At 47.4% G+C, this 26,410-nt stretch overlaps 1 protein-coding gene across 1 annotated transcript in view; it reads right to left on the reverse strand.

Moving 5' to 3' along the window:
- Positions 1 to 1,982: 1,982 nt before the first annotated feature.
- Positions 1,983 to 26,410, reverse strand: part of SCGN (secretagogin, EF-hand calcium binding protein) — a 36,198-nt gene continuing 11,770 nt past the window's right edge. The window contains exons 5-11 of the mRNA XM_086706078.1: positions 25,351 to 25,407; positions 24,624 to 24,701; positions 16,401 to 16,456; positions 11,812 to 11,857; positions 11,514 to 11,573; positions 9,282 to 9,350; positions 1,983 to 2,550 (exon numbers count right to left, since the gene is read on the reverse strand). Of these exons, the coding sequence (XP_086562204.1) occupies positions 2,422 to 2,550; positions 9,282 to 9,350; positions 11,514 to 11,573; positions 11,812 to 11,857; positions 16,401 to 16,456; positions 24,624 to 24,701; positions 25,351 to 25,407 (495 nt within the window). The 3' untranslated portion in view covers positions 1,983 to 2,421. The remainder of the gene's footprint in view (positions 2,551 to 9,281; positions 9,351 to 11,513; positions 11,574 to 11,811; positions 11,858 to 16,400; positions 16,457 to 24,623; positions 24,702 to 25,350; positions 25,408 to 26,410) is intronic.

The following is a 26,410-nucleotide window of genomic DNA, read 5'->3' on the forward strand; positions in this document are numbered from 1 at the left end:
TATAAGAGCTTGTCATCTAGAGACAATTTTACTTCTTCGTTTTTGATTTGGAATGAATGAACAAACATCTTTGGAAAGGAGCACGGCCCTCAGGGGGCACTGTCTACCATACCTTTCCCCCCCCTCATTAAATCCAGATAGCATGGCTCTGAGAAGAGACCTCTGCCCTTTGGCAGCCCCTTCTCAGCACCCCATTCCCATTGATTTCCCCACAGAGGTCTAAGGCCATTTATCTTCCTTGGCCATTGCTATGGACTGAATTTTTGTGTTCCTCCAAAATTCGTATATTAAACTTAATCCCCAAGGTGTTGGTATATGGAGGTGGGGTCTTTGGGAGGAGATTAAGTCCTAGGGCAGAGCCCCCGTGAATGGGATTAGTGCCCTTATAAAAGTGACCCCAGAGAACTCCCTCACCCCCTCCACCATGTGAGGACACAGTGAAAAGAGAGCCATCTATGAACCAGGAAGTGGGCCAGACATTAAATCTGCTGGGGCCTTGGTCCTGGATTTCCCATCCTGTAGTACTGTCAGAAATCAGTGTTTTTTGTTTAAACCACCCAGTCTATGGTACTTTTGTTATAGTAACCCAAACACATTCAGACAGCCATCCACCAACGAACCCATCAGTACCTACATTACAGTATATGGGACCCTAACTTTAATAGAAGGTTTTTGAGTGAACTCATTCCTTGAGTGGAATAAACCCACCATCTTTCCACTCAGAGATCTCCACCAGCCCTTTCTTTAGATGTTTGAAAAGGTCTTTACCAACCTCAGGTTACGACTGAGCAGGAAGCCTGGGAGATTCTGGTAGATTCTTAGCCGTATGCTGTGACTAAAAGCTCGTTGGTGTTCAGGGTGAGTAGCTGCCCTCAGTGGATCTGAAAAAATAACACTTAAAAGAATAGACTTGGAGAGATGTCCTACCAGTGGCTGCGGTGGATCCCACAGTGAGACCCAACATGTGGGGAGGGGCCAAGGTGCATGAAATCGGCCATAATTAACTCCCTGACTCCCCGCTTCCGAGATGCTTGAGCCCGGACAGGTTGCTTACCTTCTATCTGCCTCGGTTTCTTCATCTCTAAGATTGGTATCATGATTATACCTACCTCCCAGGATTTTGGTAAGGAGTAAATTACTTAAAGTATGGAACAAACACCCAGAAGAACTTGGCACATAGAAAGCACTTGGTGGTAGTTGTTGATATTATGTGTATGAGGGAAGGGATACCTGAGGGGGAGGAACCAGGTTAAGGCCAGGGCCTGCCATTGAGGGGAACCCCGAGAATGATGGAATTTCTTGGGTTATGAATGGCTCGGAATACACCATTCTACACTACAATTTTTCTGAATTACTTAGAGCATTAAACTTGAAGTTCCTCTACGATCTGGCATGAGGTAGGGATGTTTTAGAGAATAAAGTGGGGCCTGCCTCACGTGAGGCTCTCCATACCTGCCCCAGGTGAAGCAGCCCCCTCTCATGGGGAGTGTGTCAGAGCCCCAGGAGTGAAGGATCAGGGGTCCGAGGGGGGCCCTGCAACCTGCAGAGGGGCCCAGACCCTCAGGGGCATAGAGCGGGACTTGGAGATCAAAGATTCACTGGAGGACACTGTTGGAAGGGAAGGGACGGGGTGGGGAACAGAGGCTTGCATTACCTGGGAACATTTTCTCCAGATTTCTGTCTTCTCCCTTCTGCCCACGTAAGATTTCAGAGCGCTTAAGAGCAAAAGCTGGCCCAGGTGCAGTGTTCTGGTCTTCTCCACGCAATGAATAAAAAGTGATCACTGGCCACTCCTACGTTCATGCAAACTCAGCCGCCAGGGCATCCGAGGACTATGGAAGGAAGCTGGCAGAGACTCCACTGGGATCCCGCCCTTCTCTCTCTTCCTCACCACACCCACCCCAAGTTAGAGACGTGACCGGTCTGTCGGACCATCCGGTCCAGCATTTTGAAGGTCACAACGCCAGCACAATGACCCGTGCATCTTTGTTTCCAGCTATAGGTTTATTTCCATGACAGAACTGATTTGTAGAAAATCACAGGAGCAACAGAGACGCCACTCATCACTCAGAAAGCCCACAAGGGGAGCACAGGTGGATGGAATCCGCCTCCCCTGAGCCCCTGGGGCCTGAGGGAGGCCACGCAGGAGCGGATTCAGCAGGTGGTTAGCTGACTCTCTGGGGGGACAGGAAAGCCCGGGTTGGGGGGGGGGAATAACACAGACACTGCAGGGGGCTCTCAGTGAGGCAGGAGAACATCATGGCCTTAGAAAGAAGGCCCTAGGACCCCCCCTCTTCCCCTAAAACACCACACCATTTGTTACAAAGCTTGCCCCGGTGTCCCCAACAGCAAAGCACAGATACAATTTTCCCAGCAGGAGCTCAGACACATCCTAAGAGCAAAAGACAAAGCACCCGGGGCTTATGGGTTGATTTTCAGCCCAAGACACAACGCGAGCTCGGACTTCTGAATTTTTCCATCCTTGTTCACATCACAGTGGCGCAGAAGAATCTCCCGGAACTTATCGAGGTCTGCTCCACTGATGCTGGGCTGAGGACAGCAAAGGGAGCCTGTCAGGAGACGGGCCGACGGTGGCCCCACCCTTGAATGCCGCCCCCTCCCCGCCCCATGCTCACTACGCTCAGGGGACAGCCTGCCTGTCTAGGGAGGCTCCGTGCAGACAGGCCGTGGGGGTGGTCCCATCTCGTAGGCCCACCGAGTGTTGTCAAGGGTCCCGCCAACACGTTTACCTCCCAGCATGGCTATTTGGGCGAGGGAACCAGCCCCACATCACTTCTCTACGGCTCTAGGGAGAGCCTGCCTATTTAGGCCATGACAAAGATATTTTGCCTTGGAGCAGACAGTTGTCACCATGGATGCTGTCTTGCCGCATGATGAGAGGAGACACATTTCACTATCTCCCCGTGGGAGGAGTTTGTGCCTCTGATTTTAAAAAGGGTTATAACAAATGAAATACTAAAACAGGATGCCACCGAGCTGCGGACATAGGATTTATTCCAAGGCGTATTTGGGGGCTAAGAAAACACTGTGATACGCACCAGACAGGAAAATAAATTCAAACTCAAAAGGCCCGCATGGGGCGCCCGGGTGGCTCAGTTGGGCGGCCGACTTTGGCTCAGGTCATGATCTCACAGTTCGTGGGTTCGAGCCCCGCGTCAGGCTCCGTGCTGACAGCTCGGAGCCTGGAGCCCGCTTCAGATTCTGTGTCTCCCTCTCTCTCTGCCCCTCCCCTGCTCGAGCTCTGTCTCTCAAAAATAAATAAATGTTAAAAAAAAAAAAAAAGGCTGATATGGAACACATTGTCAACACTTGGCTCCCTCGGGATACTTCCCTGGGTGTCTGTGACAGGCAGGTAGAGGTGTGGCCCAGGAGATGGCTTAGAAGTCCTGAAAACAGCAAGCTACACTCCGTGGCTCCATACTGGGAGCTCCTTTCTTATGCAAAGCGGGGACTTTTTGGTTTTCAGCATCCTCACCCTCTCCTGCCCTAGGATCCTCTTAGCAAATTCCCATGCTTAGAAAAGACTTGGGTGGTAGTCATTCACACATTAGCATGAATTAATCTCCAACTAGTGGCCCTCTGCCCCCAGGATCCTTTTAGCAAATTCCCATGCTTAGAAAAAAGTTGGGTGTGGGGCGCCTGGGTGGCTCAGTTGGTCAGGCAGCCAACTCTTGGTTTCGGCTCAGGTCACGATCTCATAGTTCATGAGTTCGGCTCTGTGCTGACAGCGCAGAATCTGCTTGGGATTCTCTCTCTCCCTCTCTCTCCCTCTCTCTCTGCCCACTCCCACTCATGCTCCATCTCTCTCAAAATAAACTTACAAAAAAAGAGAGAGAGAGAAAAGAAAAGACTCAGGTGGTAGTCATTCACACATTAGCATGAATTAATTTGCCAATGTATTTACCTCATTCAAGCTATTCTAAACTCTCTTTTTCTAATTTGTTTACTGCAAAAGGAATTATTTCCTTAAAGGGAGTGGAAATATTTTGTGAGGGTGTGAATGTGTGTTTGGGGGTGAGGGTATGAATGTGGGTGTAGGTAAGGGAAGTTTCTTTCGACCTTTTGAGTTATGCTTTTGTTTTTTCTTTCTTTTTTTTTTTTTTGTTAATTTATTTATTTTGAGAGAGAGCGCACAAGCAGGGGAGGGACAGAGAGAGAGGGAGAGAGAGAGAGAATCCCAAGCAGGCTTAGTGCGGAGCTCTGTGCTCTTTGGGGCTTGATCTCAAGACTGTGAGGTCATGACCTGAGCTGAAATCGAGTCACTTAACCCACTGAGCCACCCAGGCACCCTTTGAGTTATGCTTTCAATGTTTGACAACTCACTAGGAGTCAGGAGACCCAGATGCCACTGTTCAAAAATGTTTGGATCACGGAAGACAAATCACCTGAAGTCACTGGGGGCCTCAGCTTGAATAATAAGTCACCAGCACACGGGTTCTAACGGTTCTACACAGAATGATTCTAACCTTCAGAACAACCCTATGAGGTTGTATTTACTATCAACTTTAAAAAACAAAATTTTTTAACATTTATTTATTTTTGAGAGACAGAGACAGAGCGTGGGCAGGGGAGAGGCAGAGAGAGAAGGAGACACAGAATCCGAAGCAGGCTCCAGGCTCTGAGCGGTCAGCACGGAGCCCGACGCAGGGCTCGAACCCATAAACTGCGAGATCATGACCTGAGCCAAAGCCGGACTGAGCCACCCAGGTGCCCCTACTATCAACTTCTAATTTACAGATGAGAAAACTAAAGCACAGAGAGGTTAACTAACCTTCCCACTGTCACACAGCAGGTACATGTCCGAACCAGATACGAACTCAGGCAGGGGGTCCCGGAGCTCACCTCTTTACCACACACACTGCCACAGCCTCCGTGTAAAAATGCATTTTTTTAGTTTCTTACCCACCTCATGGGAAAGTGTGCGAGTGGATCTGGAGTATTTGGCTGAACAATGCTTATCGGTCCCCCTTGAATCCTGGGCCCTTGGGGAGCCTGTAGGGCTGGATCTGTCTCCTCGTGCCTGCCCGTGATAAGTGCTCCATTCCAGCCATGGAATCTGTGAGGGACTGTCTACACACGCCGTCTTCCTGTTCCCGCGTGTGCCCTCCCTTCCCTGTATGCCCTGTGTCTCCTGAAGCAGTGAAAGGGGAGGTCCGAACCCTGTCTTCCCTGGTCCCCATGCTGGAGTCAGCATCAGGACGCCAGGCCCGGCCTGCGCCCCCTATGGCCCCTAACAGAATTATGGCTTTGATCGTGGCAAGTGCTCGTTGGAAACCGCTTATGATAGTGCTTCCGATGGGAATATTTCATTAGCAAGCGCCTCACTCTCCAACCGTGCAAAGTTATAACGTGTTCCCTGTCGCCACTCTGTTTATCGGCCGTGCTGCTGTCTGAAAACACCGAGGCGACAGGTAGAGGCCAAGGCCTCACCGCCTAAGACCTCGGCCAGGCCCTTGCCAGCCAGGCTCGGATTGTCTGGAAGAGGTCAGGGTAATAAAGGCCACCTCCAGCACCAGTCCTGTCCCACGTGTCTTCGAATTATCACCCGCCATTGCATGTTTTACGATGGAAAGGGGGGACTGGTTGGTGTTCTTTCAGGGTCATTTTGCAGGCAGACAGAGGTGCCCCGTCTGACAGTGCGAAGTCCCCTGGAGGGCGGCGATCACAGGGGACCGCGCTGTGACGGGAGGAGCTTAGGAAGCACATCACCGGGTCCCACAGCCCCAACACTGGTTGTTGGGGATGACAGTGCCTTTCCCTTGTCTCCTGTTGTCTTTTCTTAGAAGTCTGTCACTCGGGATGGCAGCACGTTAAGTCACTAACATCCCAGTGAGAAAAATACATACATATTCCTGCCTGCCCTCTTCCTTGATAGAAAGCCTGGCTCAAAATGAAGCCATTGGCTTTCTGGTGGGGTGGGGAGAAAGGGAATGGATGAACGCACAAGGCTCTTTCTAAAATGTGACAGTAGGGGGCGCCTGGGGGGCTCAGTCAGTTAAGCATCAGACTTCGGCTCAGGTCATGATCTCACGGTTTGTGGTTTCAAGCCCCGCATCGGGCTCTGTGCTGACAGCTTCAGATTCTGGAAGCTGACAGCTTCAGAGCCTGCTTCAGATTCTGTGCCTCCCTCTTTCTCTGCCCCTCCCCTGCTCGGACTCTGTCTCTATCTCTCTCTCAAAAATAAACAAACATTAAACAAATTAATTAATTAATTAATTAATGTGACCGTGAGTGCCAGCAGTTTTAAAGCATGCAAATCCCTCGATTCCACGCCTGAGATAAAGCCTAAAACCGAGACAAGATGCACCTACCAAAATACTAAGTTTTACTTTGAGTCACAAACAGGGTAAACAGTCTAAATTCCTAAGAGGAGCCCCATGTTGGGTGTAGACATTACTTAAAAAAAAAAATCAAATTAAATACTTAAAGAATAAAAAAATAATAAATTACTAGTAAAAGAGGAATGTGTAGGTAAGTCCTATCTAACCACAGGTAAAATCTTCTACAGACACTAAAACAGTGACTGTAACTGAGAAATGCTTATCCGTGGAGCTCAACCCATGCAGAATACACCCAGAAATGAAGTCTGTTAATGGAAGGTCTACTCAAATGTAGAGATCATGCTTCTGTCTTTTCTCTACTTTCAGATTTCTCTCCGTATCATTTTTATCATTTAAAAAATGAAAAGAAATGAGAACATGTGTGCTACGGGCTAATAGCTCTTTGGAGGGGCGTATATTAGATACAGTCTCTTGGGTTAAGTATTGTCCCCCCCTTGCTAATCATCTTGCCAACAACAGAGAAAAACAGAAGCAGTGTCTAGCAGGATAAAGAAGGAACTCTGGGGAGCCCAGGGCAGGACCTCTCCTCCCCTCCAGGCAGACCTCCTGGTCACCTCTGGCATCCCTGTATGTTTGGCTTCTAACGTTACCATTCACGCTTCTACTCCTTGGAATAAGCTGAGCGTCTTGAACGTCTTGCCTTTCTACTTTCTAGCTTAAGGTACAGATTCTCCCGTTGATTTTCATGCCGTGCTGAGGGACCTACAGACTCTTCAGAAATCTTGTGCAGAAATTATTGGGTCATATCCCCCAGGACCTTGCCGTCTCATCATACTGACAGAGGACAGCCCTGAGCGCCATTTTCCAGAGATCAGGGAAAGTGGTGTTCTGGGAACCAGATAGTCTTGTTAATACAAATTCAATATACGTATCATACATGGTTGAAAGAAAACAAGAATGCAATAAGCTTACGTCAGGGTCATTATCGCAAACATCAACGATCCTGACCAAGACTCTACACATAGAACCTGAGCCAGCTCAAGACCTCCACGGCGTGCTCGGATAGTTGCTTTTAAAAGAAATTCCAGATATTGTTTGTTTGCTTGCCCTGTGGTCCTTGATGAGAAATATCAGGTTTATCCAAAGATTCTCCCTTGACAACATACTTCAAATTATACGGTGAATAGTTTTTAAGCAACGCAGAAGTTCTACTGGGAAAGACCCAATATAGATATGTACCTCAGTTATCTGGCTTCAGAGGAGAACTTTAATAATTAACTACTTTGTCCCCACTTTTTAGCTCAACAAATCAGCCCTTGTCAACTGCTTTTGTACTACTGACCATGGTCTCACTCAGTCCTTGAAAACCCACTCTCTTAACTTGGCTGGTACTTATACAAGAGGAACCGTTTTGTTGCACCAGAAATAGAAGGGCGAGGACAAGAGTGATGGGGATCCTCTGGTTTCCCATGGAGGTGATTCGAATCTATCAATGAGTGAGGCAAATGCATGTTTTGGGATGGTCTACGATTTTCCCCTTCTCTGATTTTCTCTGGGAAAACGTCTTCCCTACTCTGTTGCTAGGTTAGGTTTTACTTCTGTGTCTCCCAGTAACCTTTGGAAGTCATTGCCAAACGCCGTGCCAATCACAAGGGTCTGTAGGCATGTGAAGCCCCTGAACTGTGCACTTAGGTGGCCTGGCTTCACTGCTCAGAGGAGGCCACGTAGCTGAGAAGCAGGCTCAGCACCCGTGCATCTATCAAAAGCAAATTAAAACCGCGGTTTGGCAAAGCCTACTGCCGTGCGACTTTAATGTCCCACAGATAATTGCTCAGTTTCTATTACAGGAATCATTCTGGCATTAAAGAGGTAATAAGTACAGTGGGATTTTTCCTTAGCAATCAATGTAAAAGGCACTACCACACCAATGCCCATGCACCATTTGGCTGGGCAGGTGCCCGTGGAATCTCCCAGCGGGGCCAGCACACGAAGGGAGTGTGGAAGAGGCAAGGGGAAGCTGGATGGGGACATCAAGACTCAGGAGGTCAACAACACACGTCCGTCATCCTGATTAGAGGTCAGAAAAAGATCTCATTCACTCCTGCTCCCTCACAGTACGTGGACTTCCTGGAGGTTTATGCAAAAATTGGTAAATTTTTAGGAAACTTTCTGCTGTGAAACTCCACAGTTTTAATCAGGTTTTTAAACAGGTCTGGGAATCCAAAACCAGTTAACAATTGCTTCCATCTGGACCAATCGGGGCAGAAACACTGTGTCCTGTATTAACCTCAAAATATCTCTAAGGCTAGGAGAGTGTGAAATTCAGTGGCTACAGGGTCCCATAGAAGAGCTGCAAATTAACTAGATCAGGCAGCCAGTCAAATACAGTTCACAGGGATCTCAACGGAGACTGCTTGTTTTAAACAGTCTACACTACATAAAACAGCTTTGTGATGTAGATTATAATCTAAATCCTATCCATCTGAACCAGGACAATGTCTTGATAGATAAGTAGCCAAAATTTTAGGCTGGGCGTTAGAACAGCCCTGGGAAGATGGGGTGGGGGGTGGGGGGTGGGCGGAGAAATTCCAAATATGGGATTTATTTCATGAAATTAAATTAAAAGGTTTTAGGTATTCTAACAACCAAGTCCAGGGGAAAAAGCCCTTCTGTAATGAAGCGTAAAGCCGTAATGTATACACTGGCACCATGTTTCCATGCTAAAATAGATGGCTTTTTAGTGATGTTAACAAGAAACTTCTATGGGGGTTTTACTTCACTGAAGCTACAAATGATCTTAAGAGACAAAGGGAGACTTGTCAGGTCTCACAGAAGCTCAGAGTTGATAAATAGACTATGTCCCTAGATCTTCTCTCTAGCATTAATCGTCAGTCCCACTGATGCTCAAAAATAAACAGTGGGATCCCTCAGAATGGCAACCCCAACCCACGATGGATCTCTACGGCCTCGTGAAATCACCTGGACCAGCTCCATCATGTCTTTGACAAACCCGTCCACTTCTGGGCCTTCCAGAGCTCCAGTTTTACTCTGAAAGATAAAAGATCCAATCAATCCAATATCATTTACTTAAGTCCGAAAGCTAAAGAATAAATTAGGCGAATCGTCCAAATCAGTATTCTTTTGTGACTGCAAATAGGTTCAGAAATGGCATGTTCCAGGTAGTTTCTCTGGGCAGGATGTGAAATGTTCCACAGAGATTAAAAGAATGAATTGTAGGGGCACCTGGGCGGCTCTGTCAGTTAAGGATCCGACACTTGATTTTGGCTCAGGTCACGATCGTGAGTTCGAGCCCCCCATCAGGTGCTTGGGATTCTCTCTCTCTCCCACTCTCTCCTCCCTCACTTCCCCCCGCTTGCCCTCTCTCGCACGCACGCGCAAAATAAATAAATAAACTTTAAAAAAATAATTAATTGTCAATAACTACCCCCACATAAACAAATGGGAAGCAGTAGTTTTGAGGTCCTTGGCTCTTGCAAATAGCATTAACGTGATATATACTCACTTCATTTGCTTCCCAAATATTAAGCTTCAGTTCGGACTAAATTTTCACATCATACCCATCTTGATAGGCTGACATTTTTTTTTATTTTGCTTTATAATTTAGCGAGGGCTTGATGATTATTAAAATGCAGATTTTATTTTTTTATTTTTATTTTTGTAACCATCTTAGAGAGAGGGCGAGCACGTGAGTTGGGGAGAGGGGCAGAGGAAGAGAGAGAATCTCAAGTAGTCTCCGTGTTCAGTGTGGAGCCTGACGTTGGGCTCAATCCCACGACCAAGAGATCAGGACCTGAGCCAAAATCAAGAGATGCTCAACTGACCGAGCCACCCAGGCACCCCCAAAATATATATTTTAAATCAAGAATGACTAAAATTATTCGGTCTGTACGTAAACTCTTAGTTTTTCTAGTCACTATATAAAAAGGTCTATGAAATACAATACATACTAAAATATTTCCATTTCTTCTCTAAAGTCCCAGTTATGACAACCCATCCATTCATTTCAAGTTTGCTTCACCTTGAACCTTTAACATATCATTTAAAAAATCTATTCCCGGGGCACCTGGGTGGCTCAGTCGGTTAAGCGTCCGACTTCAGCTCAGGTCACGATCTCACAGTCCGGTCTGTGAGTTCGAGCCCTGCGTCGGGCTCTGGGCTGATGGCTCAGAGCCTGGAGCCTGCTTCCGATTCTGTGTCTCCCTCTCTCTCTGCCCCTCCCCCGTTCATGCTCTATCTTTGTCTCAAAAATAAATAAACGTTAAAAAAAAATTAAAAAAAAAATCTATTCCCTTAGTGTATTTGCCAAATACAAACATAATACTAGCTACCTGCCAGGCACCCTTCTAAGAGCTTTACAAATGTGAAATCACTGAATCCTCGTAACAATCCCATGGAGTAGGCAGTATTATTATCCTCGTCACCCTAACTTTACAGAAAAGGGCAACCAGGCACGGGGGGGTGGGGAGGGGGTAAGGAGACTACCCAAGGTCACGTGGCTAACAAACCGTGATTCATACCCAGCTGATGGTCACGGAGCCCATACCCTTAAACACTTGGCTGCACTGCCTCTTCTGGGTGATGCTCCCTCCTGCTCAGAATGTGACACACAAATGTCCAGTATGGTTAGTTTCAGGACGGCGTCTCCTTTGACTTTGCCTAATGTTCTCATTTCTCTTCCTTCTTGCATTACCCTACCTTGTCAAGAAATGTGATCTCTTTGTCACACTTTGTGCTTTAGAATTATTATTTATTTCTTCTCTAAAGAAGGACCGCAGAATCAATCCTACAAGAGAAGTAGCGATTATGTCAACCAGGGCTCGCTTTGCCTGTATTTCTTTGGGTTCAATGTGGTTTTGAACTTGATTCTTTATGTTTCGTTCTCGAGCATGCTATTCCAGATGGAGATTAAAGAAGGAGAAGCCTTCTCCCAGTTTGGATCCCAAGAGGGAAAAAAAAGTGATTTTATTCTCTTCTCAACCATAAATACTCCTTTTGTCCATTTTAATGTAGTTTTCAGAAGTTTGCATAGAGAAGCTGAGGGGTGACATACATGTAGGACTGCTATTCGTCATATAAGTTCAAGGTCTGATGGGTAGGATGGGTGGGTAGGACGGACAGGATGACCCCATATAGGGCCAGACAGGCTTGCTACCTCAAAAGGGCCAGCGCAACACAAAGGGGCACACTTACAACGTCATAGTGGGCAAAGATTTTCTCAAAGTCCCTCTTTCTTTCCTCAGTGGAACAAGCCTGTGTGTGCAGAAAACGGTGTGTTAGTCTGGCAACAGGAAGCTTCCATTGGACAATTCTTCCGGGGTCATAGGCAACTTCTATAAACTTTGAGTCAATGACCCCTTAATCCCTTGATTTCAACAGTAAGCCTTTTTTGTCTCTAGATAACTTAAAGTAAGACAAACAGAGGCCTTCCTTTCTTCCCTTCCTCTCACATGGACGACACAAGCCCACCTAGAAACATGTCACTACTTACATCCATTTTAAATTGGAGAAGGAAGTTTTCCTGAAGAGCCAGAATCCTAAATGGAAAAGAAAAAAAGAAATTAGTCCGTGTGAAGATCTGTCTGCTCTCAGTTACAAGCAAATCCATAACTCTGGGGTGAGGAAAGGGCAGGCAATTTCCAGATTATTCTGCAGAATAGGGGAGGTGCTTGAAAAATAAGAATTTATACATTATAAAAACAAATTAAACAATTAACTGGGAAAGACGTTCACAGGGGTTAGTAGTCGCCAGAGAGAGATTTTTGAGAAGGCATCTTGGTGGACAATGGCAGAGTAAGGGCTTAGGAAGACTCCCTCCTCCATAACCACAATGAGAAAACTGCCCACCCCCCCCCCCAAAAAAGTCAAAATACCTTTTTCACAATTCTAGATCTTAAAATCTTGTAGAAATCTGAGGAGAGTTTATCTTGGAAAAATGGCTAAATCTCGGTAAGAACAGTGGATTTTGTGCATTTTCACTTCCTTCAGCCCTCCACCCTTCTCCACTCCACTGTAAATGAAGAGCCCACAGTCCCGGGGAAAAAGAGCATTCTAGCAGCAGCTAAAGCGAGCAGAATGGAGTTGGGGCTCTTTCAAAGCCCAGTTTCCAAAGAATTACCAGTATGTGACTTCTCTGATGTTCTCGAAAAGACCCCACTTGCAAGATGCACTTATTTGACCTAATTTTGAACTCACCCAGTGAAAAAGCCTTTTACCTGGGAGGATTTGTCAAAAGCAGTGAATTAGAAGCAATTGTTTGAGGTCACAGCTGACGGCAGTGATAGACAAGAGTCTGGGTAAACAACAGGCTAACTAAAAAGATTAAAAGGAAAAGCTGGAGGAATGAGATGTCCATAGGGTCTTCTACAAGTTCTGACATATTTCTGGGAATCTAGAGAGCTGCACACATGCATGGGGCCACATCTATGCCCAGGACTGGGTGTCTGTGCAGGAAAGACCGGAGAAGGCCCTAAGCTCTCGCCTGTGGCTTATCGTCAGGCTGTATGCAAGCAGGAAGTGAAGGCTAAGGCAGAGTTGTAAGCTGCCTGGTTGAGTGTAGATGTGCCCCAACCTGTACACAGGGACCCTCAAAAAACAGTGGGAGACATCTAAGGAATCTTTGTGCAATCGTGAGCTAGCCAAGCAGAGACTTAAGTGTCCAACCATAACAAAGACACAGATTTTACAGGATTAGTTCAAAAAAGTCACTGGACAAAAAGGACAATTAACAACAATAAATGTGACCCATAAGAAATACTAAAGGTAATTCTTCAAGCTGAAGTGAAAAGAAACCAGACAGTCGCTTGAATCCACATGAAGAAAGAAAGAACCTCAGTCAGACATGAAAGGCCACATATTGTATGATTCCATGTATATGAAATGCTCAGAATAAGCAAATCCATAGAAACAAAGTAGGTTACCGGGGGTTGGCAGGTGAGGGGAGGAGAGTGTGATTCCTGATGGGTCTGGGGTATTTTTCTGGATTTATGCTGCATTCAAAAATCATGCATTCACTGTACAGGGAAAGGTAGAAACAAAATAGTTTGCAACAATTTGGAAAATATTGCTCTTCTGGATGCTCAGGGGACAGAGAATTAATTTGAGCCAAGTAGAGGCTAGAATATTCTGGAACTCTCTAAGGAATCCTGTTCTCATCTGTTGGTTGGCACCAAGCGGCCTAAGTTATGTTGCCAGTCAGAGGACATATACTTGAGAGGTGCTCGTATGTAGAGTAACAGCGCTGCCTTCTAGGGCTGGGAGTAGAGAGAAGAGTCCCGCGTATAAATTAAAGGACCCTTGTTATTACAGGGGGCCCACCTGGGTAATCCAGAATAACCCCCATAAGGTCTGTTAATCAGCAACTTTAATTCTACCTGCAACCGTGGTTCATCCTTGCCACGTCACAAACGTTCGCTGGTTCTGGGAGTTCGGACACAGATGTCTGTATTTTGTCTACCCCGGTTGTCGCTGTCGAGTCCCTTATCAAATTGGTTTTGAAACAATGCAGTAACTGTTTCGTTGCTTTGCATCTCCATTCAGCACTACTTTGGTCCTTCCTTCAGTCCACAGCTACCCATCGAATCCTCCTCTATACGCAGCACCGGGCCATGAGAGCAGCTATTCAAGGGACGAAGGCGTACTTCCTGCCTCCTGGGTAGGACCATAGGAGGGGATGTTTGGCTCGCTGCAGGGGAGGGCTCCGGTTATGATCGTGACAGAGGGACTCTGACCTCCACAGTGGGAGGTCAGGGATGCCAGATGCCCTGCATTGCATGGAAAATCCCACAGAAGGGTGAATCAGCCCATATTTCACCTGACTCGGGAATGTCCACAAGCATTCATGTGTGTACCAATCCTGCTTATAATTATGTTTGAACTTAGAGCGGAATTACTATTTATGTGAAAATCCAGACTATTTTTCTCAAGGCATACATAGTTTACTAACTGTGTAAATGATTCAGATAGCATACTGAGTCAGGTAAATTGAGGGCTGACTATACTTTGTCCCATATGGAACTCTATCAGGACTTATTTATTATTTATGTCATTGTATCAGCAGCAACTGAGTTCCTGACGCACGAGTCGCCAAAAGGTCATACTTGTATCCGTCAACAACTGAACTGATATATTCTTGCTACTTCTACACCAAAAGCTATAAGCAACCACCACTCTGTCATGCCTGCCCTGTGGTTGTATCTACCCACCTACACTTGAAATATACCTTATTTTATTTTAGGTGTTTCACCTTTTTTCCCCTTTCTGTGTTATAGTGTACGCATTATATTGTTTTAGCATTTCGGGCCGAGGTAGTTGATATTTTCTGCGGATTTTATTTCGGGAGTAAACAGTATCATAACCAATAGGGTAGAGAGCCGCTTTAGAGTAGTGGCACACTCCAGCCTCCAGAGGGCGCTCAGGGCTCCTAGACTCGCCACCTCTGAGACCTGCATTGAGTAAAGTGGGTGGGCGCTTTTGGTGAAGGGAACAATGAAATTAAAAGCTCTCATTTTCACCCAGCTTGTCATGTTTGGGGTCTTCCGGTTAGGACTGCTCTCGCACGCAGCTCTCAGAGTAGCTAGACTGACCTCCACTTGAGAGGAAGCCTTGCCTCCCTTGGCCAAGATAGCTTCAAGGAGTAAGGGGGACGCCGGGGATAAAGCCAAGGCCGCAGGGCTGATATCCCTCAGTCCTCAGCCTTTGGGAGAGGCTCTGGTCTGGCTGGTGTCTCCATGCCTCTTCTCCACGAAAGTGGCCAAAATTAGGATAACGGTTCTGGGGAAAGGAGCCGAGGAGGACACAAAGGCTGTCTCACAGCTCCTGCGAGGTCCGGAATAGAAGACCGTATAGAGTTTTGGGCTCGGTGTCCTGGTCATGACTAAGGAGAGATCCTTCCCGGTGTGTTCCCTTTCGCAGACCCCCTGCAAGAACTAACAGATGGACTGGCCAAGAGAGGCGGTAGCTGGTACGGGGTTTTGTCATCCTGAACTCAAGTTAATATCTGCTTGTGACCTTGCCAAGTTTACTCTGTCATTTAAATCACCCTCAGCCCTTGGACTTCCTCTCTCCCAGCCATACATGCTTCTGCCTTGCAGCCTATAACTGCTAAACCCTCTATCGTTGTCCAGTCTACAATTCCATCCACCACCCCCCACCCCCACCCCGAGGCACCTGGTATCATAACTGCTCCTTCATCCGGGTTATATCTGTGTATTCTGGATCCAACGATTTCAACTCTGTCCATCTATTCAAAATCTTTTTTTTTTTTTTTTTTTTGTTCTGTGGACAACCATAGCTTGTTTTGGGGTCGGTTAGCCTTGAGACAACATTCTGACATGCCCATCATGTACAACCCCGGACTTACAGACAGCAATGCTCAGGTACTGGGCCGCTTCTGCTGGCACCCCCTCCTCCTCTGCTCTGGTCTTCAGGTGCTGGGTGCCCATGGAGGCTGCACCCACGCTGGAAAGCCGGCCAGCACAGCTGGAGTGTGGTTCAGCTGTCCTCTGTCCTGAGCTAACTGCTCAGCCTTCCCAGAGCCAGTGAATGGGGTCCCAGATGTATTTTCTCATGGAGTCCTCGTGCGGGACCAGGAAGGCAAGGCTGGCCCATGACCCATCAATAAAATTTGATGAAAACCTTGTGTATTGTGCATTTGGGTGGGGGGAAGAGCTTTTATTATCCTTTTTTTAAATTTATTTTTGAGAGAGAGAGAGCTCATGTGCGCAAGCAGGGGAGGGGCAGGGAGAGAGGGAGACAGAATCCCAAGCAGGCTCCGCACTGTCAGCTCAGAGCCCAACATGGGACTTGAACTCATGCACTGTAAGATCGTGATTTGAGCCACTATCAAAAGTTAGCTACTTAACCAACTGAGCCACCCAGGAGCCCCAAGAGCTTTTATTACCTTCACAAAGGGATCTATTACCCCAGAAGATTCAGAACCACTGCTGCTTATTTGGTAAGATGAGACTCTTCTTCAGGGTTTCAGGCAGGACCTGACCTCTGCCTTTCAGAGAGAAGTATGCGTCATCACGAACCCTAGGAAGGTGTTTCCGAGTCTGACTCCATTCCTGCACCACTCACCTTGCCAAGTCATTAAGATCCAACCGGCCATCCTTGTTTTTGTCAAAGATCTTCATCTGGAAGGCAGATGGGGAAACGATTATAAGAAGTACTTGTAACAGGAATCCATTCTGAAAGTTCCCGAAGCACTTTGATATCTTGCCCTTCCGAGCCCACAGCTGTCCAAACCGGCCACAGCCGTCTCACAGAGTACTCCCTACAGAGGACAGAGGAGATACCATTTTTCCATTGAAGGCAGAAGTAGTTGAGGAGGATGTGATCTAGGGGAAAGTCTGCCTGTCCAGGCTTCCAGGATTGTAGGAAGGAAGAGAGGGAGAGGCAGAGACAGGACAGTCAAGTGCACAGATGTGTGACCAGATGTGCTGGAAGGGGGATCCCAGAGGGAGGAGGGCACCAGCTAAGGAAGGACAACACTGAGTGGAGAGAGTTGCTGTGGGTTGGCTTTCCAGAGACGCTCTGAACACCCAAGCGTTTGGATGCTGGGTTGAGATCCAGTGGACTGTGATGGGATGAGATGATGCTGGACCAGAGGGTGGGGCAGACCCCAGAGCCATGGGCTGATAAGAGGATGTACGTTAGGGAGACATTTAGCATGTCTGACTCCCTGTGGCTTCTGTTTCCCTCACTGCTGTGACCTGTCGCTGAGAGAAAACCTCTCTGCTCAGCCCTGCAGGTTACAGCTAAGATGTGCAAAAACCACGCTTTACCCAAAACCCACTTCACCCAAGGGGAGAAGGAAGTACATAAAGAAATAATAACGCTATGTTTAAGATTTATGGGAATGCCATGACCAGATTCCCGTACACAAAGGCCAAGTGACCAAGGACAGAACAGTTTCACAACCTTCCTTGGACCCTTGTGGGCTTCTGAATGCCTACAGACATCCATCACCTCTTGACTCCAACCTCCTCCCCTTCTCCCTCTTCCTAACATAAAGGAAGCTCACATTTCATGCTGAGGGGACATGTGCTTTGAGACAACAGCCGCCATCTTGCCTCTCGACTTACTGGTCTGTCCTGTGGCAAGAACATGTGGACTTCGATACAGATGTGGCAGAGGATTAATGGCCCACATCCAGCAAGAGGTAAAGGATGGCTGCTGGACTAGTCTGTACTTCCCAATGGGCTAGCCAAAGCTAAGAACACGGATTATGAGTTCATCACACACTTCCACTGTGAATACCAGCAAGGTAGCAGCAACCGAGTGGCCAAGAGGCCCCAGCCCCGGGACCAGAGGAGTCAGAGAGCCTTGTGCCCAGGGACCTCGGCTCCTCCCCTCCCCCACTTGGGCCCAAAGCCATTCTTTCTAACCTGATGCCATTTTTGCAGAAGAGTCCGGGTTGGATGAAGGTGACTAAGAAATCTGAGAGGCTCAGCTTTTCCTTTTGTAGAAAGACTTAACATGATCCAAAGAGGATCCTATTTAAATCATAGGATCAGATGAGGTTTTAAACAAGATAGGATTAAAAGTTAAAATCAAGAAGATCGGATTAGGTTAATCAAGATGGAGGGGAGACATTTCACTGCATATTTGAGTCCTAGTGTGAGTGAACTTTGTGACTTCGCCACATTTAGTACAGCAGCTCTAAATGTATTTGTAAGAAGAGGCTATACACGGGGAGAGATGGGGTGAAGAAATCTGAGAGTATATGTAACCGATTTTTGCATTAAAAAACATGTCAGTCCATCCTTCGTCCCTCCCTAAATCCAGTTTAGTTTTAATATTTGAAATGAATTTGAAAACCCATTTCTCTAAAACTTTAGCACCAAAAGTGTATGTTGCAGAACCTATTAAAATGCAGGTTATATTTTTATACATTTGGATATATTACACATCCCTTTGTGTCCCTTAAGAATAAATTCTCTATCCAGCAAAAGTCTGACGGCAATACACTTGGCTAAAGACTGAGCCATGATTTTCCATGACACCACCATTACGAGACGTTCTATTAATAGCTAGATTATGTTGAGCTTGAAGCAAGTAGTAACTCACCTTGAAAGATGTGGGCCCATCTCCATAGCTGTACAAATTACTCAAAGGGGGAAAATACCTACCTTTTGCTCAAAACTGGCTTGAGGAACAACTGACCACCAATGTGATAAATTATGCTTCTACCCATCAGAAAACTGGCCACGTGGTTCACCTGAGAAGTTCCGAGAAGTGGTCCGAGTCAGAGCTATGAATTGAGGGCCATCACCATTAGTTGGTATTTCAAGCCACGAGGCTGGTTGAGGTCACCAGCAGAGGGAGGGTGGGCACAGAAGCAAAGAACTCTCGAGACTGGGTCCAGACATGTTTCACATCAGTGTGGATCAGAGAGCTGAGTGCCTACACCACAGGAGGAAGCCAGCTACTTGGATCCAATCCCAAAGGACAGGAGCTGGGACCAGGGTAGAGGATGGCACAAGTTTAACCTCATGTCTCTTTGTCTGCCATTGTCTGCAGATTTTAATCTGCAGGTTTACAATAGCTCAAGCTCCATGCTCTAATTGGGTATGTGAGCTTAACATCTCCCACATGTATTCAGTTACATTTTTAAAAGCTCAATATTATCTAATGCTATTCTATTCAGACAGCGAATCTTTCCTCCCACCAGGTATTGGCAGAACCTCTCAATTAGATGTCCTAATTGGATTTTGTTAACAGGCTGTTTCCTCCCTTGTCCAGAACGTTAGTTAGGAGTTAGAATAAGATTAGGTCTGCAGACCTCAACTTTTCTCCTATGATCGGGTGCTCTGCCATGACTCATTCATTGTTCGGGCTTCAGACAGCTTTCAAAGGTGCCAGCCCTCGTGTGGTTCCATTTGAATTCATTTAGCAGGTTATATTTCTGAAGGAAGGCGTTTAATGCCAAACCTTGGAACCAAATCTGTCATGCAGGGCTGCCCCGACTGTATCCGTCGCTCAATAAAAAGCCATTACAGAGGCAGTAAGGTGATTTCACACTTGGTGGATCACTCAGGGCTAAGGTTCTAAAATCTCTTCTGAGAATATTGAATTTCTGAAAGTTAGTTCACCCACAGATCACTAGGGAAATGTAAAAAGTCTTAAAAAAAAAAAACACTACAGTCCAGTTCCCAAGTCTGTTCATTGGAAAAGTGTAAGTTGCCTCTATAATTTCAGGAAGGAACATGAAATAGGCCATAATCTCATTATGCTCATTCTAGTCTTCTGGTCAGAGTAGGTCTTTGGGTGAAAACTCTTATCTGATTCCTCAACACTTACCTATCACCTCAGAGCAGAAAGAACCAGTGAGGGGCCACTCAGAGTTTGATTGATCACGAGCCTATCTTCACGGGACAGTTTGGATCGAAAAATGAGTGCTTAACCACAGCACAACCGGAAGAACCACAAGTTTTTGGCAATGAGACAGACAACAGGATAACAGCGTAGTCTTGGTCAATGGACGGTCCTCCACCCAGAGACTCACAAGTTGGGTGAGACCACTCCGATCCTCCTCAGCTGCTGTACAGGATTCCACGCTTCCAAGGCTGAGCTCGGAGCCATCAAAAACTGCACATTGCCAGATTTTCTGCCCGCCTTGGGCTTTGTCAAACTGAAAGCCAAAGGCTGTGTGTGAAGATAATCGCTCTGGGCGGGCAGCGTGGCCGGGCTGACGGGTGATGTGCATGGTCTTTTCAGCCAAGTGTTGGCGTTCCCAGCCACCCACGTGTTTCCTTCAGGCCCGTTCCCCTCCCTGACAGTGGGTTGTTTGAATGAGCCGACCCTGGGGCTCTCTGCAGTCACAGGCCACTCTTCCTCCCTGGCCCCCTGCATCAGCTTATCTGCAGTCTCTTTCCCAGAGCAAGTTTGTAGAACCCTTTCCTGTTCCCGTGGTCTCTCGTTAATTTGCTTCCTATTTTGTGTTTAATAAGATGTCAGCGTTTAGGATCCTTTCTGGACTTCAGGAGGAGAACGATCCATTTTCCTAGGTAACGAATTCTGGTGCCGCTTGATAGCATGAGCTCCTGCATTATCTTATCTTTAAAAATATTAAGAGAATCCTAATCTCTTCACGTGGCTTTGTCCTCACCTTGATCGTCTCTTCCTTCAGGAATTGTCCTCTCTTCTTGATCTCTCCATAGAGTTCACTCTTCCCCTTTTGAAAGTTTTCTTTTTAATGACTTAGTATTTAAACTTCCGGACGTGGGTACCGTGGTGGAAAATACGGGCTTCGGAGGTAGATGTGGGTAGGCATTTCCACCCCGCTGCATCCCGACTGTATTTAACCTGTTAAAGTCTGTAACCCTCAGTTTCTTCATTTATAAAATGAGAGGCAAAACATACTTAGTTTATATGGTTGCTGTGAGAATCAAATGTTTGCAAAGCGCTTTGCACGGAGCTCGGCACAGAGCGAACACGCAGTTGTTACAATTAAAGCACCCAGTACGCGAGTAAATGCTGGCCTTGTCGCGGTGAAAATAAAATGCCACGTGCACTCTGCTGAGACGGCATCTTGAAACAACTCAGCTTGAACTCTGTCCATCTACCTTTTCTTGTCCTGCCTTTGCTGAAGGTCTAGAACGGTGGCTTCATTGTAACCTACCTTATTTTTGAAAAGTCAGGAGAACCGGATATCGAGATGGTCGATGGTCGATGGCAGAGACGTGCGCAGTGGGGATGAAAGGGAGCGGCCAGAGTGAATTTTTGCTTTTTCCCCTCCTCTACCAATTTTTCCCTCATCAGAAGACTCCAGAAGGTCAGGGACCATATCTTTCTTGGTAAGTTCTCCCTAAATGAACTCACATCTTCATTTCAACCAGGTAACCAGGTCATATTCTGACCTGGAAGAGGAGCATGAAGAAGGTGCCGGCTTTGGTGACAGAGGGGGTGCTGTGGGTCACTTTGTGACCCCACTCCTCAGCCCAGAAAAAGCATGTCAGATTCAACTTCAGGAATTTAGGGGTGTGAACTCGGAATCCACTGGGACACATCCCGGGCCTGTCCTACTCGGATTGTCTTTTTCTATGTGCATTTCTCTTCCTCCACACCCTCCGGCTCTCACCCCCCACTCCTGCCTTCCTGCCCCTCCTACTTCTCGTCATCAGCATGGGGCTCCAGCCGCCCTGTTGGGTCTGCCCCTGGGCTCAGCACAGCCCATACCCTGCCCGGTGGGGACCCCTGTGGATGAGTCTCTGGGACAAAGGACCCCAGGGAGAGCCCTAAGGGATCAAGCCCAATACTCCCGAGCACTCCTCCTGGCTCTGTCCTAGAGGGTCTGGTGTACAAAGAGGAAGAAATCAAAGGAGAGTTCCAGGACACCAAACATAGCTTGAGGAAGGGCGGATCTGTGCGATGGGCCATCTACGAGGCTCCCCGATGGGGAGCATGAGCCTTACTGGAGGTGGAGGCTCTCAAGGAGGGTCCCCAGAGCAAACCTTGCTTTTGTTGTCCTGGTTTCTTCTGAGCTGGCTGTTAGGTAATGACCCCAAATTCAGTTCTGACAATGGGCACGGAGTAGCCTACTGTGTGCTAGGCCCTGCCACCTGCCCTCGCCCTAGAGGAGTCACTGGCTAGTAAAGAACAAGTGGTGAACAAGTGATGTCCGTGCTGCCCTTGACTCCAGCTGACTCATCGGCAATCCTGTTGATTTCCCCTTCGCAATCCTTCTCATCTCCTCTGCTGCCCCACCCCCTCCGAGCTGCCACCCTCTCTTACCCGGATGGCAGTGGTGGCCTCTTCACAGGTCTTCCTGATTCCCTCCTTGCCCCTCTGGTGGCTCTCCATCTCACTCATTGTCATACGTTCTCACAGTGGCTAAGAAGCCCCACGGGGTCTGGCCTCCGTTAAGTCTTGCCCTTGAATTCTGTGCTCCAGCCACACTCGTGTCTCCCTGTCCTTGAAGTCCACAGGCAGGCTACTGCCCCAGGGTCTCTGTGCTTTGCGGTACCCTCGGTCCTTCCTCAAGCCTCACCTCCTCGAAGGGTGAAAATTACACTCCCCAGCCTCCGATCCTAGCTACCTTGCTGGCATGGCCATCCTTCGCCCTGTTCTACTTTTTCATCTTTCCCATAACACTCGTTACCCCTGTCATGCGATATCATTTATTATTTATTATGTTTATGGTTATTGTCAGTCTCTCCTTTGTCTGGTTCGCTCGCTGCTGGATCCCCAGCGACTCGAGGAGTGCCAGGGGCGTGGCAGATATTTAGTGGATATTTGCAGCCTGGGTTAAATGGGTGACTGATGTGAAGACAATGATATGGGACCCCCAGGGGAGAGGCACCTGCATCCACTACAGAAGAAGGTTATGGAAGGTTTTCTAGGCCACGATGATGTCTCACTGAATCTTGAAGGACAAGCAAGAACCGGGAGAATAAAAGTAGGGAAGAGAATTGAGCCATGTTACGTGAGAACGTAGCCGTTTAGTATCGTAGTTGGAGGCGGAGGGCCTCGGATTCAAAGGCAATCAAAGAAATATTAGAAACATCCTGGCGATTCTAAGTGAGAGTATTTCATCTTGTAGTGCATGTTTTGGAAGTTAATAAAATCAAGGTTACAAACAACCGGTGCTGACGCCGGGTTGGATCAAGGGTGGAAAGTGCTCATCTGGAAACCTAACCTGCTTGTTATTCTCAGGCAGTTACGGTGACCTCCCCCTTTCCGTGGTATTTACCATGCTGGCAGGTGCTGCTGGAAATCAGGTGGGAAGAAACCTCGAGATTTCCCTGCTTCCTGCTTCTAGATTTCCCACTTTGCTCTTTCGTGCTGAGTGCGTACTCACTCAGGATCTCGAACACCATTTGCGTGTTATTAAAAGAGGTCCAACATACCAAGAAGCCGAATTGTTTCCTTGATTGAGATCCTGGCCTGGGGTTTGATTCTGCCCTTGGCATCAGCTTCACTTCTGCCTAGGCCATTTACAAGCCATCACGGTCAAGAGCGCCCTTCTCCTTCCCTCCTCCCCAGGGCAGGCGCCCGGGGCCTGGGGGTCAGCGTCGGACAGGGTGCAGAGTAAGAGGCTGGAAACCAAGAGAGCTTAGCTTCCAGTTTAACTGGTGCCTTTGGCCGGGTAACTCAACTTCTCCCAGTCACCTGATCTTCAAAGCGAGTTTAAGAATTCAACTTGGTGGTGACGCGGTCACTTAGCCTTTCTAAGCCTCTAGCATCAGATATACGAAATGGCATGAACAATGCCAACCCTGCAGAGACGGCATCAGAAATTATACCGTATTTATTTATACCAGAAATAATACCAAATCAGCTCGAGGCCTCCAGAGGGCAACCTAGTGGCACACATTTTACGAGAATTCACCGACTCTTCTTGGTGTTACGTGCTCCCAACTGCTCACCAGGAAGCCCAGTAACGTGAATCTGTGCTGGAAGTCTTCCTGTGCCTAACAATCCTACAAGCAAGTAAGCCTTCACCAGCAATTTCTTGGCTTCTTGATTGAGAAAACGACAGCGTCCGATTGGCCCGAAGCACTTGTCTGGGGGAAGGAAGGGGGTGGGGGGTGGACACGAACGGCAGGGAAGCCAGACTGTTGATTGGTGGCTGGAGAAATGCATCGTGTTAGATGAGGATGCGTTTGCCAGAGGCAGCTCTCCCATGCTGTCATTTTTCACCGAAACGATCTCAGGGTCATTCTGGTCGTGGAAGCCTAATGACAACAAGGACCACAGCAACTGCCACAGTAAGAGCTAACAGGTACGGACGCCTATTATGTCCCAGACGCTCTGCAAAGTGCTTCGGAGACATCGGCTCGCTCTGCCCTCACAGCAGGTAGGTACCATTAACCCCCATTTTACGGATGAACTAGTAAGATGGACAGGTTGACAGTCTCCCAAGGTCGCAGCTTATAAGTGGGAGACGCGGGACGCACGTCTCCCATCTGTCCGACTCTCAGCTGCCCTCGAACAACATGCCACGTGAATAGACTCGTGGCAAGAAGTGGCTTCCCCTGTGCCTGGGACTGATTGTCCATGTTTACCCGTTTCTGTGTGACTTCAAGTGGCTTCGAGGTTATTGGCCTGGTGCCTGGTAACCGATGTTCACCGCACTTTCTGGGTCTCCCCAGGGACAGGCGAACAGCTTTCCTCTCAAATACACGCGGTCCTGTCCTCAGAGAGAGGCTAGAACAGCTCAGTTTTAGCCGACGTTTCCCAGACTTGAGGTTTCTCTTGTATTCATTCAGTCTGCAGGTGCTCCCGGGTACCGACTCTGGGCCCCGGGGAGGCATCAGGGGGGCTGCCCTCGTGAGATCACACTGCCCAGCTACTTACCATGGTGCCGGTGTATTCATCCAGCTTAGCCTCAGGGACGGCCTTTTTGTGGTGGAGGAAGAGGTCTCGGAGGAAGTTCTGTGACATCGAGAGAAGAGTCACATCTTATATGGGGAGCAAATAAACCACAACGATCTTGGGACGCCTTATTTTAGGCATTGTGGTTTTTTTTTTATTTTTAGGAGAAAACAAACTGCTTTTAGGAAGCAAATAAATCCAAGAATGGAGGGCTCTCGCTGTTTAAACGGAGCTCACAGGGGCACCAGAGTGGCTCAGTCGGGTGAGCGTCCAACTCCTGATTTTGGCTTGGGTCATGATCTCATGGTTTGTGAACTCGAGTCCCACATCAGGCTCTGTACTGACAGCGAGGCCTGCTTGGCATTCTCGGTCTCTCTCTCTCTCCCTCTTTCACTCCCCTTCCCCTGCTCACTGTCTCTCAAAATAAATAAATAAAAACTTTAAAATAAAGGGAGCTCACAGAATTCAGAGGATGACTCCAGGCATGGAAAAAGTGTCAAAAATTCCTTAATTACGTCTCTTTCCCAGAGAGAGCAATGTTATTTGCATGTCCTAAACCTTTTAAATACAAATACGTTTTTGGTTTTTTTTAAGTAACAAATTCAAACGCATGCTTCTCGGGCCCATAGGAATTAAATTCATGGTCCATATATCAAGTTCCCAGTGATGAGCAAGGCCACATCCACCCAGCGAGGGTCCCCACACTTACCCGCAGCTCAACAGCTGATATAAAGCCACTGCTGTCAGCATCATATTTGCGCCAAATCTGAAATACACAAAAGCCATACGTCCATTTACTGGTCCAGTGACCATGTAAGCAAGCACAAACCCAGAGAGGTCGTGGAGGACTGAAACCAGAGTCTGTCCCTGGTACATCTGGTGACTCTGACAATTTAGCCTGCAGCGTTATCAGGAAATTGCACACAAGGTCAACAAGAGACAAATCCTGGGGCCCAGGAGGTAGTCAAACCGAGGCACCTGCATAGAACTAAAAGCCCCAATAGCAATAAACTTAACGAAAGGGTGAACCCCTCCCAAATACACTGCTGCCGGAAGGCCTTAAAGAAGCTTGGCTGGGTGGCCTTGGCTCTGGGTAAAGGGAATGAAACATCTCGGCTAATTCCCAGTGACGAGACAACACTTTCATTGCTACGAGGGTAGCATTCATCCAGCCGAAGATACAGTCACTACACTGGAAGACGGAACTGAACATTCTTAGACACTGAACTGCTTTCTCTACTGCGTGGTGTGGTTTGGGCCGCTTCTGATTATTCCATGTATGAGCATCACAGGTTGGCAAGTTTTCTAAGTCGTAGGCAGAATGGAAAAGGAGCACTAAGTTGTTGTTTCTAATCGACAAGATTTCCTGTAGATGTAGAATGGGTCAGCTGACTCACCGACTGCAGGGACCTTAATTCTCAACACCGGTCCACCAGCCCAGCACCCCATGGGGACAGTCGGGGTACCGAGGGGTCGCGGGAAGGTTGGGAAGCGTCACGCCTTGCGGTCCCTGATGGCAACACGTCTGCCTGAATTCAGCCAGACTTACAAAATCAACTCGCTAAATGTAAATTATATTCTGATATATTCTGGTATATTACCAAATATACCAAAACGGAGAATAAGAATTTCAAATAATGAACAACACCGTCTTACATGCTTTTTTCCCCATGTTATTCCATCTACTTTTATAATTTTACTACAACTGAGTCATTGGAGGGCTAAAGATTTTTTTTTGTGATCACGTGCATGCCTGTCTTTAAAGAATG

This window comes from Puma concolor, chromosome B2 (genome assembly GCF_028749965.1).
Source record: "Puma concolor isolate L17-30 chromosome B2, mPumCon1.1.hap2, whole genome shotgun sequence".
In the NCBI taxonomy this organism is placed as follows: domain Eukaryota; kingdom Metazoa; phylum Chordata; class Mammalia; order Carnivora; family Felidae; genus Puma; species Puma concolor.